Source organism: Arachis ipaensis, chromosome B04, assembly GCF_000816755.2.
Source record: "Arachis ipaensis cultivar K30076 chromosome B04, Araip1.1, whole genome shotgun sequence".
Taxonomy (NCBI): Eukaryota; Viridiplantae; Streptophyta; class Magnoliopsida; order Fabales; family Fabaceae; genus Arachis; species Arachis ipaensis.
In genome coordinates this window covers 124090431-124105105 of record NC_029788.2, presented here as the reverse complement: position 1 = coordinate 124105105, position 14675 = coordinate 124090431, and the positions used below count along the sequence as shown (strand labels likewise).

Here is a 14675-nt window from a genome sequence, read left to right as displayed (position 1 = left end):
TATTTCCTTTACATTGTAAACGAGGTAAAATACTTAGTGTGGAACGTGTATATCTCCTTTACTGTGTAAATGAGATTCAGAACGACAAATTTCGAGTAGTTATAAAAGGATCTGCGACCATTTGTATTCTCCAAACATTTCACTTTTTATTCTCCTTCGGTTTTCTTTCAAAAATTAAGAAAAAAATGTCTAATGGCAGTAAATATGTGGTTGAAAGTGTGTATCCCAATTGTCATATAAAAAATAGTGACATTGGGGTGATATTTGAGTGTATATGATAATCCCATTCTGTTATGCATTCAGAGAGTGAGTTCTTTGTTTGAGCTAAAGAATCTAATATTGAGGAGTATTGGTGCTAATGGTTGAAAAGATGTTGGAAGAGTTGGATATAAGTTACTAGCACCGATGGAAAATGAAATTTTTCAGTTCATATGTTTTGCCTCCATGGCAATAAGCATGTGCGCCTCATGTTTGACATCTACGAGATAATCATCGCGGAATAAGTGATAAAGCTTTCTGCAGAGGTTGGTGATTTTGGTGGCGGTGGATCTAACCACTAAAATTTTGTGCCGGATGACCCACCTCTTGCATCACCACCACTACACTGTGCTAGTTCAGCGGAAGACATGGACGTGGATGGTGAAGAGTCCAATGATGAGTATGTTGCCGATAGTAACGGTAGTAGTTCTTCTAAGGATGATGAGGAGGAGGAGTTTGTATACCAGAGACTTCGGTCGATGCATTAGTTTGGTATCTTCTGCCTGTTCCGCGACTAATTCCGGCCTTATTAGTTGTACTTAGTCACTATTATACATTGGATCTGGACGTGATGCACGAAAAAACTCCATTTTTCAATATGGGTGGGGATAATTACAACATAAATAGTGGTGTGGAGTTTCGGGTTGGCCACATATTCAAAAGCATAGAGGCAGTATTGCAAAGTGTGAAGAATTACAGTATTTGTAGAAGTGTTGATTACTGAGTCATGGAGTCGGATCGATTAAAGTACCATGTGCATTGCTGGCAATTTGTAACAGAATGTCCTTGGAGTCTCCGTGTTATCCTCCGACAGAATCTTGGATATTGGTGAGGTCAAATTTAATTGTTGTGTATATTCTTATTTATCATGATTATTTTGGTTATAAATGCCTATTATGTATATTTTATTTCGTTAGGGAGGTGCGTAGATTTGGAGGTGTGTATACCTGTTTAGTCCCCACCATGTCCCATGACCATCAATAGTGTCATCTTACCCTTATACAGTCTAGCCCATCAGTCAGTATCCCTATTCTACAATGTGCAGTTAGGTAGAACTATCACTTTAAACCCTCGTACAAAAAGGTTTGAATGGCAAAGTAAAAAGCAATTAGACAGATATACGGTCAAGGTTGTCAAACTCGCAAGTCTAAGTAAACTCATGGAGCTGACCTAAACTCGACTTGTAAACTCGACTCATAGACTTGTACAAATTTACTTGTTATGATTTTTTTTTTTAAATATATATATGTATGTATTTATTCAAATCTAGGCCTTCAAAATTAACAATTTCAACTTTAAAATACATAATAAATTGAAATGATACTACAATTATAACAAATACTTTAGAATACATATTCAAATTCTTTATAAGTATGCATCTAGTTCAATATAAAACACAATCAAAACTTTATATAATACACACACACAAAAAATCTTCCAGTATCTTCATCTTTTATGGCATCAACATCATCATTTTCACCATCTTCATCAGAAACATCATGTCCTTAAGGCTCAGGTTTAACATGACCAATAAGATCACCATTCACATTAATAAGGTTGTCCCTAAATTCTGCCCCTAAGCCAAATAATCAACTATAAATATTTAATCATATCATATAGTAATACAAACACACACTAACACTGTAATTTACAAAATTTACAACTACAATAGCTTTATGACATAAATCAACAGCATTCTCCAATAGAATTATAGTAAATTCAACTTTTTTTTTCTAGAATAATTTACAAAAATTGCCACTGTAATAGCTTTCAATAACAAATAACAACAATGATCAATACATACACCTATTTATTCGTTGGATATCAAAGTGAAGTCATTTTTTAGAATTCGAAATCCTCTAAATGCTTTATTTGCAAAAGTAAATGGTCAGATATTCATGACAAAGGGATTTTGCTTGTGATGAACCCGTGGAAACTATAGAATAAGGATTATCTATTTATGAATTTGTCTAAAAAAAATAAAAAAATATTTGAATGGAGCAGAGAAGCAACACAATCGTGCAGCTGTGCGCAAGTCAAACCTCTAAGCAGAGCAAAACAAAACATGACGAATGGCAACAGCTAGAGGAACGGTGGCAACATAACGGATGGCAAAGGCGTGGCGCAAAGCAAAGCAGAGCAGAGAGCGAGAGTGACCCGACTATGAACAGAGAGTAGAGAGTAGAGAGATGTGTGCGGATATGTGTGAAGTTGAGGAGATGTAGCCATGTAGGCGACCGACGGAGGAATGGCAATGAACGGTGGAGGCAGAGGCACAGAAGTCAGAACAGTGAGAGAGTGAATGTGAGAGTCAAAATGGTGGAGAGTGAAAGAGGAATGAGTGATTGAGCCAACCTTAACGTTATTCTCTCTATTTTTTTTATTGCCCAAAGCGACGCCGTTTTTGGCCAAAACGGGCACCCAATGCAAACTCGCTCTCAAACTCGCGATTTTGACCGAGTTTATGCGAGTTCAGTCAAGTCTACCCGAGTTTACTCAAAACCGAGTTTGTGTCCGAGTTAACTGGCGAGTTTGACAACAATGATTAGGAGGAGTCATATAATAAGGTATCGAGGTTGCTCCAAATATTGCAGAGTTGTTGTCTCGGAACAATATGTGATTTCAGGGTCGTACCGTACTATGATAGGCACTTGATGGTACGCGACTGCAGCCAATTTGATAAGGTATTCTAGGTCTTTTCTGACTGTGTGGAGGCTTTCAAGCATTGCAAGCCCTTTGTCTCCGTGAATAGCACATATCTGTATCGCAAATATGGTGGTGTGTTGCTAATTGGAGTGGCACAAGATGGTAACAGTAATATCCTTCCTGTGGCATTTGCAATTGTTGAGTCTGAGACTACAGAGTTCTGGTCTTTCTTCCTTACCAACTTGAGACGACATGTGACACCAGAAGACGGCCTGTTGATTATATCTGATAGATCCCAGGCAATCAAGGCTACACTTAGAGTTGATGATAGTGGTTGGAACCCTCCTAGAACGTTCCATGCTTATTGTGTCAAGCACATAGCCACGAATTTCATGTCTCATTTCAAATCTGCCAAGAAAAAGTGATATCTCATAAATGCTGCTTATAGTCTAAGCAAGACTGGGTACGAGTGGTACATGGATGCCTTGAGAGATTTATTGTGTGAGATGGTAGACTGGGCCGATAGATTCAACAAGAAAATATGGTTACAACACTGTAATGGTGGTTGCAAGTTTGGGTACATGACAACGAACTTCTCCGAGTGCATGAATGTAGTACTTAAGGGTAGGCGTTATTTATCGATTTCAGCCATCGTGCGATGCACTTGCGAGAGGCTGCAACAGTTGTTCGTCAGGAAAGGCAAAGAAGCACAGGCACAACTGGTCGCGGGAATAAGTTTTTTCCGTGGCTAATAGCTGCTGTCGAGAAGAACAGGGAGGAAATCTCCAAGATGCGTGTTACGCACCGCTACAGAAGGGCCTCAATATTTGTGGTTGAGGAGTTATAGCCTTTGGAGAATTGGTCTCAAAGTTCATTCCGTGATTGGTTGAGTGTAGACACGTGTGACTGTAGCCTTTTTCAATCACTTTATTTCCTATGTCGTCATGCGCTTGCCGCTTATGACGCCGCAAATGTCGAGTGGAGGACATATGTAATATGTTCATCCGGTGATATATGTTTAATAACAAACCTATTTGAAAAGGAAACATTTAAATGTCGAAATAAAAAGATAAAAAATATACTAAACAAGTATTTCACATTTCATAATTTAGTTGAAAACAGAATAATTAATTTTTAAAAATCAAACATCGAAAAAATATATCGACCGAAATTTATTTAATAAATTAACTTAACTAATAAATTAAATCATATCTATTAATTAATAAGTACTAAAAATACATTTTACCACTCAACATATACTACGTATATGAAAAGTACCCTATAATTATATACGTATTTAACTTAAATAGAGAAATAACAAGACTAACCTGAATGTCGATTGTACTAGGGATATGCCACGTCGCGTTTAGACAATGGCAGAGAGCTTGAAACAAAATTTGGAGGGACAAAAATTTAATAATAATATTTATATTAAAATAAAATTTATAAATATAATTAATCTTTAAGTTTGTTACTAATAAGATAATAAATAAATAATTTTACAGATAAAAAATATAAAATAGTTTATAATAGTACTCTTTGAATCTTTAGTGACTTGAAATATTCAATAATTGAATAATAACTAAACTTTTCAGCAATTTCTTTCTCAATTTCTTTCTTCATTATTTTCATTGCTAAAAATGATCGCTCTGTAATAGCGGTAGAAACTGGAAGAGTTAATATCAGACGAATCAATCTATCAATTAAGAGAGCTGCTTGTTAAATAGAGAGCTGCGAAATGCGAATAGAGAAGCAGCTAGTAAAGTATTTGAGCCGAATTATTTTTTATTTTTTGAAAAAATACTACTAAGTTTTTTATAAAAAGTTTGGGGGCTATGGCCTCCCATTGTCTCAAATCTCAATTAAGCTCCGCCCTTGCGTTTAGGCGGTTGATGTCCTCATCTCGTGTATCTGGTTGCGTCATTATTTTCGAGTATCTTGATAATATGAATAGAAATGGCTAGAGGTGGGAGAAAACAAGTTGAAATGGTTCAAAAGTAACTTCAAGTCACACAGTAAACGAGTTCAATATATAGACGCGACTATTACTTAGATGCACAAACATGATACGTACACAAATAATAAAATATACACAATGTTATTTCGTTTATCTATAAACGAGATAAATAATAAAGTGCAAATTAATAAAAATGCTACAAATTACTTATATCCGTAAATAAAAGATTTATTTTATTTATTAAAAAAATCCTTTTTTCCTTGTATCTTTTATCCAAAACAAGAATTGTTGAAGCAGTTAAAATGACAAAATAAAAGGCAGAAAAAACTATCAACTACTAATTTAACTAACTCAAGTAAAATGCAACAATGCAAGTACCAAAATTTTCAAAAGGCTTCTCTATTTGTCTTTAAGCCACATGCATTGACCAATCATATGCTGACACTGCCATTACACAAGATAACTTTGGTCACGGTTCGACAATCCAATAAATTATTTATTGATTAAAATGAAAAAATAAAAAATAAAAATAAACATCCTTATGTCACCGAATCAGACAGACTCCCTGTTTCTTTTTTTCAGTTTCAAAAAATAAATAGCATCAATTTGATTTCTGCATCTGAAAATTTTGCTCCTTTCTTCTCTCACTTGGTGAAAAAATACGAGGGAAATCCCAATTTTCAATTCAACGCGGTTTCAATTCTCTCACGACAAGAGCTTATCCATGTTCCTACTTTAAGCCCTTTTCTACTTCACCCTAGGGTTTCGGGATTCATCTGATCTTCGAGCTATTCACTCATGAAAGAGAAGATTCAGCTCAATTTCTCGCTGAGCACGTGTTTTCCAGCATTTCTTGAGCCCCCTTTTGCGGTTTCGGAGCTGGGTCGATTTGTGTGAGGAGCATTTAGGGTTTCGTGTTTTCCGTGTTTTTCGGGGGGTTTTGAGGTACTTCTACAGCTACGGTTTGGATTTGGAGTATGGGGGGTTAAGAATTCGAGTAAAGTTGGTAGTTTTCTTTTTGTTGCTTTGGAAATTGAGAATATTTGTGAGTGAATTGGAAGAGGGGTGAAGATGTTTTACTCTCAGTTTATTTTGGCGAAGAAGGGGCCACTTGGGACCATATGGATAGCTGCGCATTTGGAGAGGAAGCTCAGAAAGAATCAAGTGGCTGATACTGATATTGGTGTCTCAGTTGGTCAGTTACTTCTTACTTCAAAATCTTGTGTTTATGTCTATGCTTTTGGATTTGGTATTTAATTCTCAGAATTTTTTATGTTGTTAATCATTTAATATCCCGAAATGATTAGATTCCATAATGGGTATGCCACTATGACACCTTGTTCTTTAATGATACAGTGGCTTTGTGGATGAAATTAAGAACCTCATGTAATTTTAGTTTAGTTTTGGAATTTAATTGGAACTCAGGGTTGAAATTAGTGAAATTGACGGTTTCCTTCTGCAATATTTAGTAGTACTGAACTAGGAGTTGCTAGTATGGAAAAGAAACGGAATAGCCCAAGAAGATCTTTTATATGAGACTTTGACTTATCTGTAAAACCAAAAATTTTATTATTTTGGGGTGAAAAATTTAGCCAACAAATAAGACACACAGGTGCAAAAGAGAATATTTCCTCTTGTTGTCATTTATTGCCTTTATATATATACACATTGAGAAATAATTAATGATGTTCTGGAATACTAGAGAATGTTATGATAGCTACATCACCTAAGAAAAGAAAATAGTGCAACTTTATCTGGAACAAAAAGTTAGTAGCCTGGTTATTGCAAGAATTGAGAAATCATATTATCATTTTATATTGTTTGCCTTCCTTTGAATCCTAATGGGTCATTGTTTGGGTGAAAAATCTCCTAAGTGATTCTGGGGTAGTATTTAGTATGTAAAATTTTTTGGTTTTTCATTCAAAAGAAAAAGAAATTATCTTTTTTATGGCCAGCTTTTACCCCCTCTTTTTTATTTAATGAAGTTCCTTTGACATCAAAAGACAATATGAGCAGGGAGAAAACAAAATAGCATTTGATGGCACGTAATAATCCCTTATAATTTGATGGGCATATCATTATAGTACCTGTTACAATCCTTAGATACCAAAGCAAATAATACAAATATCATTGTACTTGCTCTTTGCCATGGAATCCTTCCCTCCAATATCTAATAAAAGCCATAATTCCCCCCTCCATCTTCTAAGGCATATTGATATAGGTAGACTACTTTCCAAATGAAGAACTTAACCTTGGATGGGAATTTTTTTAAATCTATTTCTTGGTAAAAACCTTTGTTGGGATAAATTTTTCTGGTAGGTTGACTACCACTGAAAATTTTCAATTATGTAGTCTGGTTGTAAAATGTGAGTGAAGGATTCCCAGACTAGCTGCTGCTGATGTGAAATCTTTGCACTCTTAGATGTTCCTTGCGGTGGGATCCATACCTGAGAAGAATGTGGAAATCAATTACACTTTATTACCTTTTCTATACCTGTGCTGCATTTCTAATTTTGATCATATCTTACTGGCTCAGAATATTTATTTGGTAAATATTTGATAAACAGATTCCATTCTTTTTCCCGACGTACCAATCGCACTCCGTTTGTCTAGTCATCTTCTGCTTGGTGTTGTGAGGATATATTCGAGAAAGGTGAATTACCTTTTTGATGACTGCAGTGAGGCATTGCTTAAGATAAAGCAAGCTTTCCGCTCCACTGCAGTTGATTTGCCACCAGAAGAGTCCACTGCACCTTACCATTCTATCACCTTACCTGAGACGTTTGATCTTGATGATTTTGAACTACCAGATAATGACATATTTCAAGGGTTAGTTTCAAAGTACTTGAATGGAGCCATCTTACTTCCTGCAGCAACATTGTTATTCACTTTATTTAGCTGTTTTTTTTATGTTGAACTTGCAGCAACTATGTTGACCACCATGTCAGTAGTAGGGAGCAGATCACTCTACAAGATACCATGGAGGGTGTGGTTTATAGTAATTCACAGTTTGGATTAGATGGTTAGTATTACTCCCTTTGCCTCTTGTTTCTCTTTCTAGATTACTTGGGTGTGAATTTTAATTACACAACTGAGAAACCTCAACTAAATAATGTTGAATGGCAAATGCATTTATTGCAGAGCGGTTTGGTGATGGTGATGCTTCTCAAATTGGTTTAGACCTTGATGAGGTAATTAGTCTTTCCTTTTTTATTTTTTAATCAGCTCTAAATGCATGAAGCATGATCTGTTGTGGTGGTATTGTACTATTGTCATATATCCATCTGATATTTGCCTACCTCTTGTAGACCTGATATATTTCTGATATTTCCTAGTCATTATCTTCATCGATTTGCTAGATTTATCTGGTACATCTTCTGTACCCCAAATATATTATTTGCTTTACTATTCAGGGCGATACTTTTTGGTGAATATATTGGAGTTATGCTATATCTAAACTGAAATAACACAATTGTGAAAGATGTGAAAATATCTTGATGTGTACTATCTATGGAGATCAATTATCTTTGAATTGGTGCAATTATGTAGAACAATTTTTCTCGTTTTAATTTTGATTTTTTTAACTTTATTTCTTAAAATCAGGTTTTGTTAACAGACAAAGCAGCTACTTTGGAGCATGATGACTGCAATGCTGGTCCTCAAGTGTCCCATCAAAAAGATGAAGTGAAAGAGGAGGTATGTGAACTTTGTTCAAGTCAAGTGAAAGTCAGGAACCCCATCAATGTTCACTTTTATTCCTTGTTCTCTTCATTTTTCTGTTTCCTTTATTGGGTTGGAGAGTGGATGAAATAAAAGTGCGGATTATTCATGTAATACTTCTATTTCCTTTCTTCTCATTTCAGTAAGTGATTTAATCGGTTTTGAACAGATTGATGATTTACCTGATGCTGCTGAAGCCGAAGGTCCATCTACTCCTGGACTTGAAGAGCCAAACTGGCTTGGTGCTCAGGTGGATCAGGTAAATAATGAAGCTGCTAATGATTTGGCAGACTTCATGTCAATGAAGAGCCAAAATGATTCTGTTGCACATGAAAGGGAGAATGATATAATTGATTCCTCCCTGCAAAATAATGTGAAACAAAATGGTGAAGATTTCCATCATGAAAATAGTGACAGCGAAATGGTTGACATGGACAAAGAAAAAGAGGAACAAGATCATTTGGAAGGCATGATGACGGATCAAGAAAATTTGATACCAAATAATCATGGTTCTGGAGCAACCGCAAATGAAACTGTTGCACCTCCTAGTTCTCATGTTACATCTGATCAAGAGAACCCCTCTGATAGACTTCTATCTAAAATGGATGGACCTCAAGAGCCAGAATCAGATGGCCATTTGGAGGGTGTTCCCTCATTGTCAAAGGATGAAGTTCTGGATGACCGTGAATTTTCTAAGCCCGAGGGAAATTTGAGTCCTGTCGATGAAGCTAAAAAATCCATTGTGACAAGTCCTGTAGGATCACCTAGTAAACCTCCAGATGTTGATGTTGAAGTTCAGCCCTCCCAGGAACTGATGGCAGCAGAGACTTTAAACCATGATTCTCATGAAGCTGAGCAGCCCACTGAGTCACTCCTTCGGCCATGCAGCTCCCATTTGACCCAGCCTTCTCCGTCACATGTCGAAGGTAATAAATTTAGTTAATATCTAATGCCTTTTTTTTCAATCACTTTTCTACTTAGGGAGAAAGAGCCATGTCTCTGTGACCTATGGAGTTTGGAGAAACAGGTTCTGTTATTTTTACATTTCTCTATTGCATGTTTCCGATTGTCTTGTTAGCAGCCATGTCTCTGAGACTGTGACCTATGGATTTTGTATTTTGTACCATGTTTTGCTTTCTTGGTATGCTTTCAAGTTGAGTTTCCTTTTTCTGAGCTGTTTTCCAGAATGAACTGCATCATAGCTGTATTATTTTCCTCTTAACTTTTGAGTTGATTATTTCTTTTTTAAGAAGTTACTTATATTTGTTTATGTAATCTTTTTTATGGATATATCCAAACTTGTAGACTCCACTTTCACTGAATATTAGTTGCTTCTTTCTACAGGTGAGAAGTGTCATGAAACTGATGTTCTAGATCCTGCGTTAGGTTACCAAGAACCTATAGAGCCATTTGTATCTGAAGGAAATCTGGATTTGGGGAAGTCAGATGAGCAACTTGGGAGCAAAACATTTAGTGATAAAGAAGAAAGCATAGAGAAATCTGCTGCTTCTGTGATGCCGGAGCCTGAGAAACTGCTCTCCCTTCCTTATCAACATGATGGTGAAGTAACTAATATGCTCTTGGAGTCTACTCCAGATAATCAGGGTGTATCTGACAGCCATACAGGTGCTGACAGAGGAAAAGGAATCTCAGGCAAAAAGCGCAGTTTTACAGAAAGTACTCTTACAATGCAAAGTAATGATTTGCTTGAATCATATGGTGGGGCTCAATCCAAGAGAAGTAGAGAGACTGTCCCTGATGATGATGATCTATTGTCTTCCATATTAGGTAGAATAATGTGCCTAAATGTTTTTGTGTGTGTATATATATATATATATTGTTTCTTTCACTTGAGTGTTGTAGCTGAAATGAGTTTGTTGTCACTTCAGTTGGTAGACGATCTTCAGTATTAAAAATGAAACCCAGTCCGGCAGTCCCTGAGCTAGCATCAACCAAGCGCTTTCGTAATGCTTCTGCAACACGCCCTTCTGTTTCAAAACGGAAGGTGCTTTTGGATGATACAATGGTCTTGCATGGCGAGTATGTTTCTATAATCTTTCCATCAACTTGCACATATTCATCTAGTTTTTGGTTTTATATATTTTATTTTATATTATTTTGTGTGTGTGTTATTATAATAAAACAAATAACATGATATTCTTCCTCGTGAATTTCATGCCTTTTACAATGGTCTTTCATGCCTTTTAGTACATATTCGTCTATTTTTGTTTCTTGCAAGTGGTCTTTTTTGCTCTATTAAACTGTTTTGTGACCTAGCTGTTTGATCTATTAAATGATACTTGAGGCTTAAAAGTAGCTAAAATCATGCATTACTTAAAAGAGAAATATTTTTGGTATGATAATCTCTTATAATATAATGGTGTTTCCCTTATTCTGAAGTACAATACGGCAACAGTTGACAAATACTGAAGATATACGTCGCATAAGGAAGAAAGCTCCTTGCACCCGTCATGAGATTATAATGATTCAAAGACAATTTCTGGAGGATGTAATTTTCAGTGAATCAATATTTACAGGTGAGGAGAAGCTATGAAGTTTTCAATGACATTTGATAATTCCATGCATGAAGTTTGGGATGGACAGAATTCATCTTTACATCCTAAGGGATTGTCATACAGATATCAGTTCCTTTTAGTTGCAGCCAAATTTTTACCAAAAACTTATGAGAGCATATTGTTTTAATTAATTTCACAGAGTGTCATCATAATCATTTGTTAATTATGCATTTATGCTTTGACATATCTAAGTATATTCACTTTTATCTTCCAGGTTGGTCTCCTGATTTGGTGGTTTTGCAAAGCGGGACGGTAGATTTCTCTGGTATCAAGGTGATTGATGATGGTTTGGATAGTTCTGTCAATGAAAAAACAAACGATCTGGAGTCCCTTTCTAGAACAAAGGCCGAAACTCATGACGCAGAAGGGAATGTTGTTCCTGTGAGTGTCCAACCCCAAGAAGTAGCAGAAGTGCAGCCTAATGAGATCTCTGTTTTGTCTGAGAACCACCAATCTGAAGTTAACTTGGGATCTCATGATACTGATGCTCATGAACATTTTGCAAAGGAGCCTCATGGTTCTCAGGATGCTGAAGTGAATAATGCCGGAGTAAATATTGAGATCTCTGAAGCCGAAAACTTATGTGTTGCCCCTGGACCTGGGCATGAATCTTCATCCTTAACTAAACTTGTTGAAAACAACCCTGTTGCGGATAAAACCAATGATCTTGTTGATTCTATCCATACAGAGATGGGCATCCCATCCGATCAGAATTTGAATACATCTATTCTAGAGGAAGGGCTTGCGGAGGATAAAGTCAATAAAAGTGGGGTAGATGCTATTGAAATTGCCGAACATAGTATGGAAGTTAGAACAGAAGTTCAAACAGATGGATTGGAAGACAATGGTTTATGTGCACCCTTGACTGCTGGTCCTCAGGAAGCCAATGAATATCCTAATAATCAGGCTTCCTTTAATGGAGACCTACCTACAGAAGAAAATTGTAATAAAAATGAGGATCAGATTGCCCATGACAAGGACACACTGTCTGGTTGTGTAGTTGGTGAAAATACTGAAGTAGATCGTCCAGAGTTTGCACTTCTTGTTTCAGATGAGAAAGAGGGTTATCTGAATGATACAGAACATCCACTCTATCAAGAAGATGGAGTACAAAGTATAACGTGGCCCGAGACCTCAGCTATTAAGAGTCCTTTTGTAGATCACAATGAAGTAAGTTCTGCAATTTGCCTTAAAATGTTTGCCCTTTTTGAGATTTCCTGTTAGAGTTGGATTATTCCTATTAACATTTGACACCTGTTATAACTTATAACTGACAAGAAAGCATTCCAGGTTTGTTTCAATGACATTGTACAATGTAAAATGAAATTTATGCCAAGTCTATAGTAGGATGTGTTTGAAAATGCACTGCTTATCTTTCTCTAACAATCTATAATGCTTATCTTTCTCTAACAATCTATAATGGTGTTTCTTATGCATGCCTAATTATTTTTCCTTTTGATTGTATGGTGCAGGAAAATGTCATGATTCCTGATGACACAGGTTTGCTTCTCAATCTTCCTCATTGTTGATGTTTAGACAAATTCTTAATATGCAATGTTTTTACAACCATGTAGTTCCCTATATACTCAAACAGTAGCTATTGATACTAGACATTGGTTCCATCATTTCAGCTTTGAAATTGCAAACTAATCATTAATATGTATTGGTTGGTGAAAACAGGAGTGATACTGTAACCATTGCTATCTTGTTTGTTTCTTTCATATGTTTGAATTCGCTGTCTCTATTCTTTTTTCCAGGATTTTTGAATGTTGATGATGATGAGATGATTGATGATGATGATGATTATGTACCAGAAGGAGGAGCCGATCTTAGTGGATGGTCTTCCCGGACCAGGTATGTTTATGTAAAGCTTTGTTAAAATAAAGTTCCTCTGCTTAGAAGATAACTGCATATATTTTTTCTGTTGTATGGTCTGCTTGCTATTCATATAAACTCACCTTCAATTAAATATTTTGTGATGCTTGTTATATTTCAGTAGCTAACTAATCTAATACATTTATCCTCAGGGCTGTTGCAAAGTATCTGCAGATCTTGTTTGAGAAGGATGATCTAAATGGAAGGCAGAATATTCATCTTGACAACTTATTAGCTGGTAAAACACGCAAGGAAGCATCAAGGATGTTTTTTGAAACCCTGGTATGTTCTTGAGGACTGTTTTCTGGCTGGACATATGTACTGGTTTTATCATCTAATAATGTAATGAATTTTTACATTAACTAGTGCCTATAATAATAAATTTTGATTCAAGTGTTAGAAATTACAAATTTTTACACACAAAGGGTATTTTAGAAATAAAAAATTGTGTACCAAAGCTTTCTCAATCCTCAATATATATAGTCGGTTATAGTAGATGCAGTGTGCATGCTAAATTTTCAAATAGAAAATTAAAAAAATCAAAATGGAATAAGAAAAAATCCATTGACTATTTGCTAGAGGGTGACACTTTGCTTTTATGGATCGTAATATTCTTGTTGCATCACTTGGATTTGCAATTATCCAGGATTTGACTGGTTTGTATCACAGTTAGCATGCTCATAATTATTAGTGTTTAATGCTATTTCCAATTTTTTTAAGCATACATGGCAACTCTTGCATTGTTTCAGATTTAACATTCAACAATGTTGGCAGGTTCTCAAGACAAGGGATTATGTTCATGTAGAGCAGCCGAAACCGTTCGCAAATATTAACTTAAAACCTCGAACAAAGCTCATGAAGTCGGATTTCTGAACCCTACATGTAGCAGTGGCAGATATAGTTGTAAAGAAAGATTCAAAGCAGTGGTGGGTTGTTTTGACTGAAAGTCTTGCAGCAGGGTCTCCCCCAAACGTTTTAGTTTATTATGGCTTTTCTCATTTATAATTTTTTGGAGATAGGAGAATTTAGATATTTAGTTTCTTGAAGTGGCATGAGTATCATCCATCTTATTGATTAATAATAGTAACAGAATATGGTAATATGGGTCTCTAATGTATATATTTTTGTAAAGTATCGCCATTTGTAACTCCCACAGTCACTAATCTTTATGTTGGTTGTAGCATTTCCCTTTAAACAAGATTGATATTCTGCCTCTTCAAGCTTATGTAACTTAGCTTGTGATTTAGTTCTGTACCTATTTTCTTTGTATAGTATGGTGCAAATTCCTTGTTTGTTGGGAAATTCACTATGCAGTATGCAGAAAGAAATATGAATTTATCTACGGCAGTTCATAGTTATATTTATTTATGACTTTGGGTAAAGGACCATCTTCCTTGAAGTAGTTATTGAATTTAATGGAGTTGTTCAAATAATATGATGTATTATTAATTTTGAAATAAATGTGGGTTTTATACTTTTAGTTTTAATAATTCTCATGATTTATGTCAAGAAATTCAGCCAAATTTTTTTCCCATAATCCTTTCAGTCTAGAAAAAGGTTAGGGAGCTAACTATAATTTAAGCCAATTCAACTCAATTTTTTGTATTTTTAGTTTTGAAATTTGAAAAATTAAGGTAGTAGGG

At 35.5% G+C, this 14675-nt stretch overlaps 1 protein-coding gene across 2 annotated transcripts; it reads left to right on the top strand.

Annotated features, from left to right (window-relative positions):
* Nucleotides 5398-14400, top strand: LOC107635187 (sister chromatid cohesion 1 protein 4). 2 transcript variants are annotated; one of them, XM_021121928.1, is made up of 14 exons: nt 5398-6056; nt 7429-7690; nt 7786-7883; nt 8003-8052; nt 8465-8605; nt 8751-9507; nt 9926-10369; nt 10471-10621; nt 10982-11118; nt 11372-12327; nt 12630-12657; nt 12915-13011; nt 13185-13314; nt 13807-14400. In XM_021121928.1, exons 1-14 carry the CDS (start codon nt 5933-5935, stop codon nt 13903-13905), a joined length of 3474 nt encoding a protein of 1157 aa, XP_020977587.1. In that variant the 5' UTR covers nt 5398-5932; the 3' UTR covers nt 13906-14400. The 2 variants fall into 2 exon arrangements, with proteins under 2 accessions (XP_020977587.1, XP_016194065.1); XM_016338579.2 differs by having other exon boundaries at nt 5399-6056; nt 8465-8557.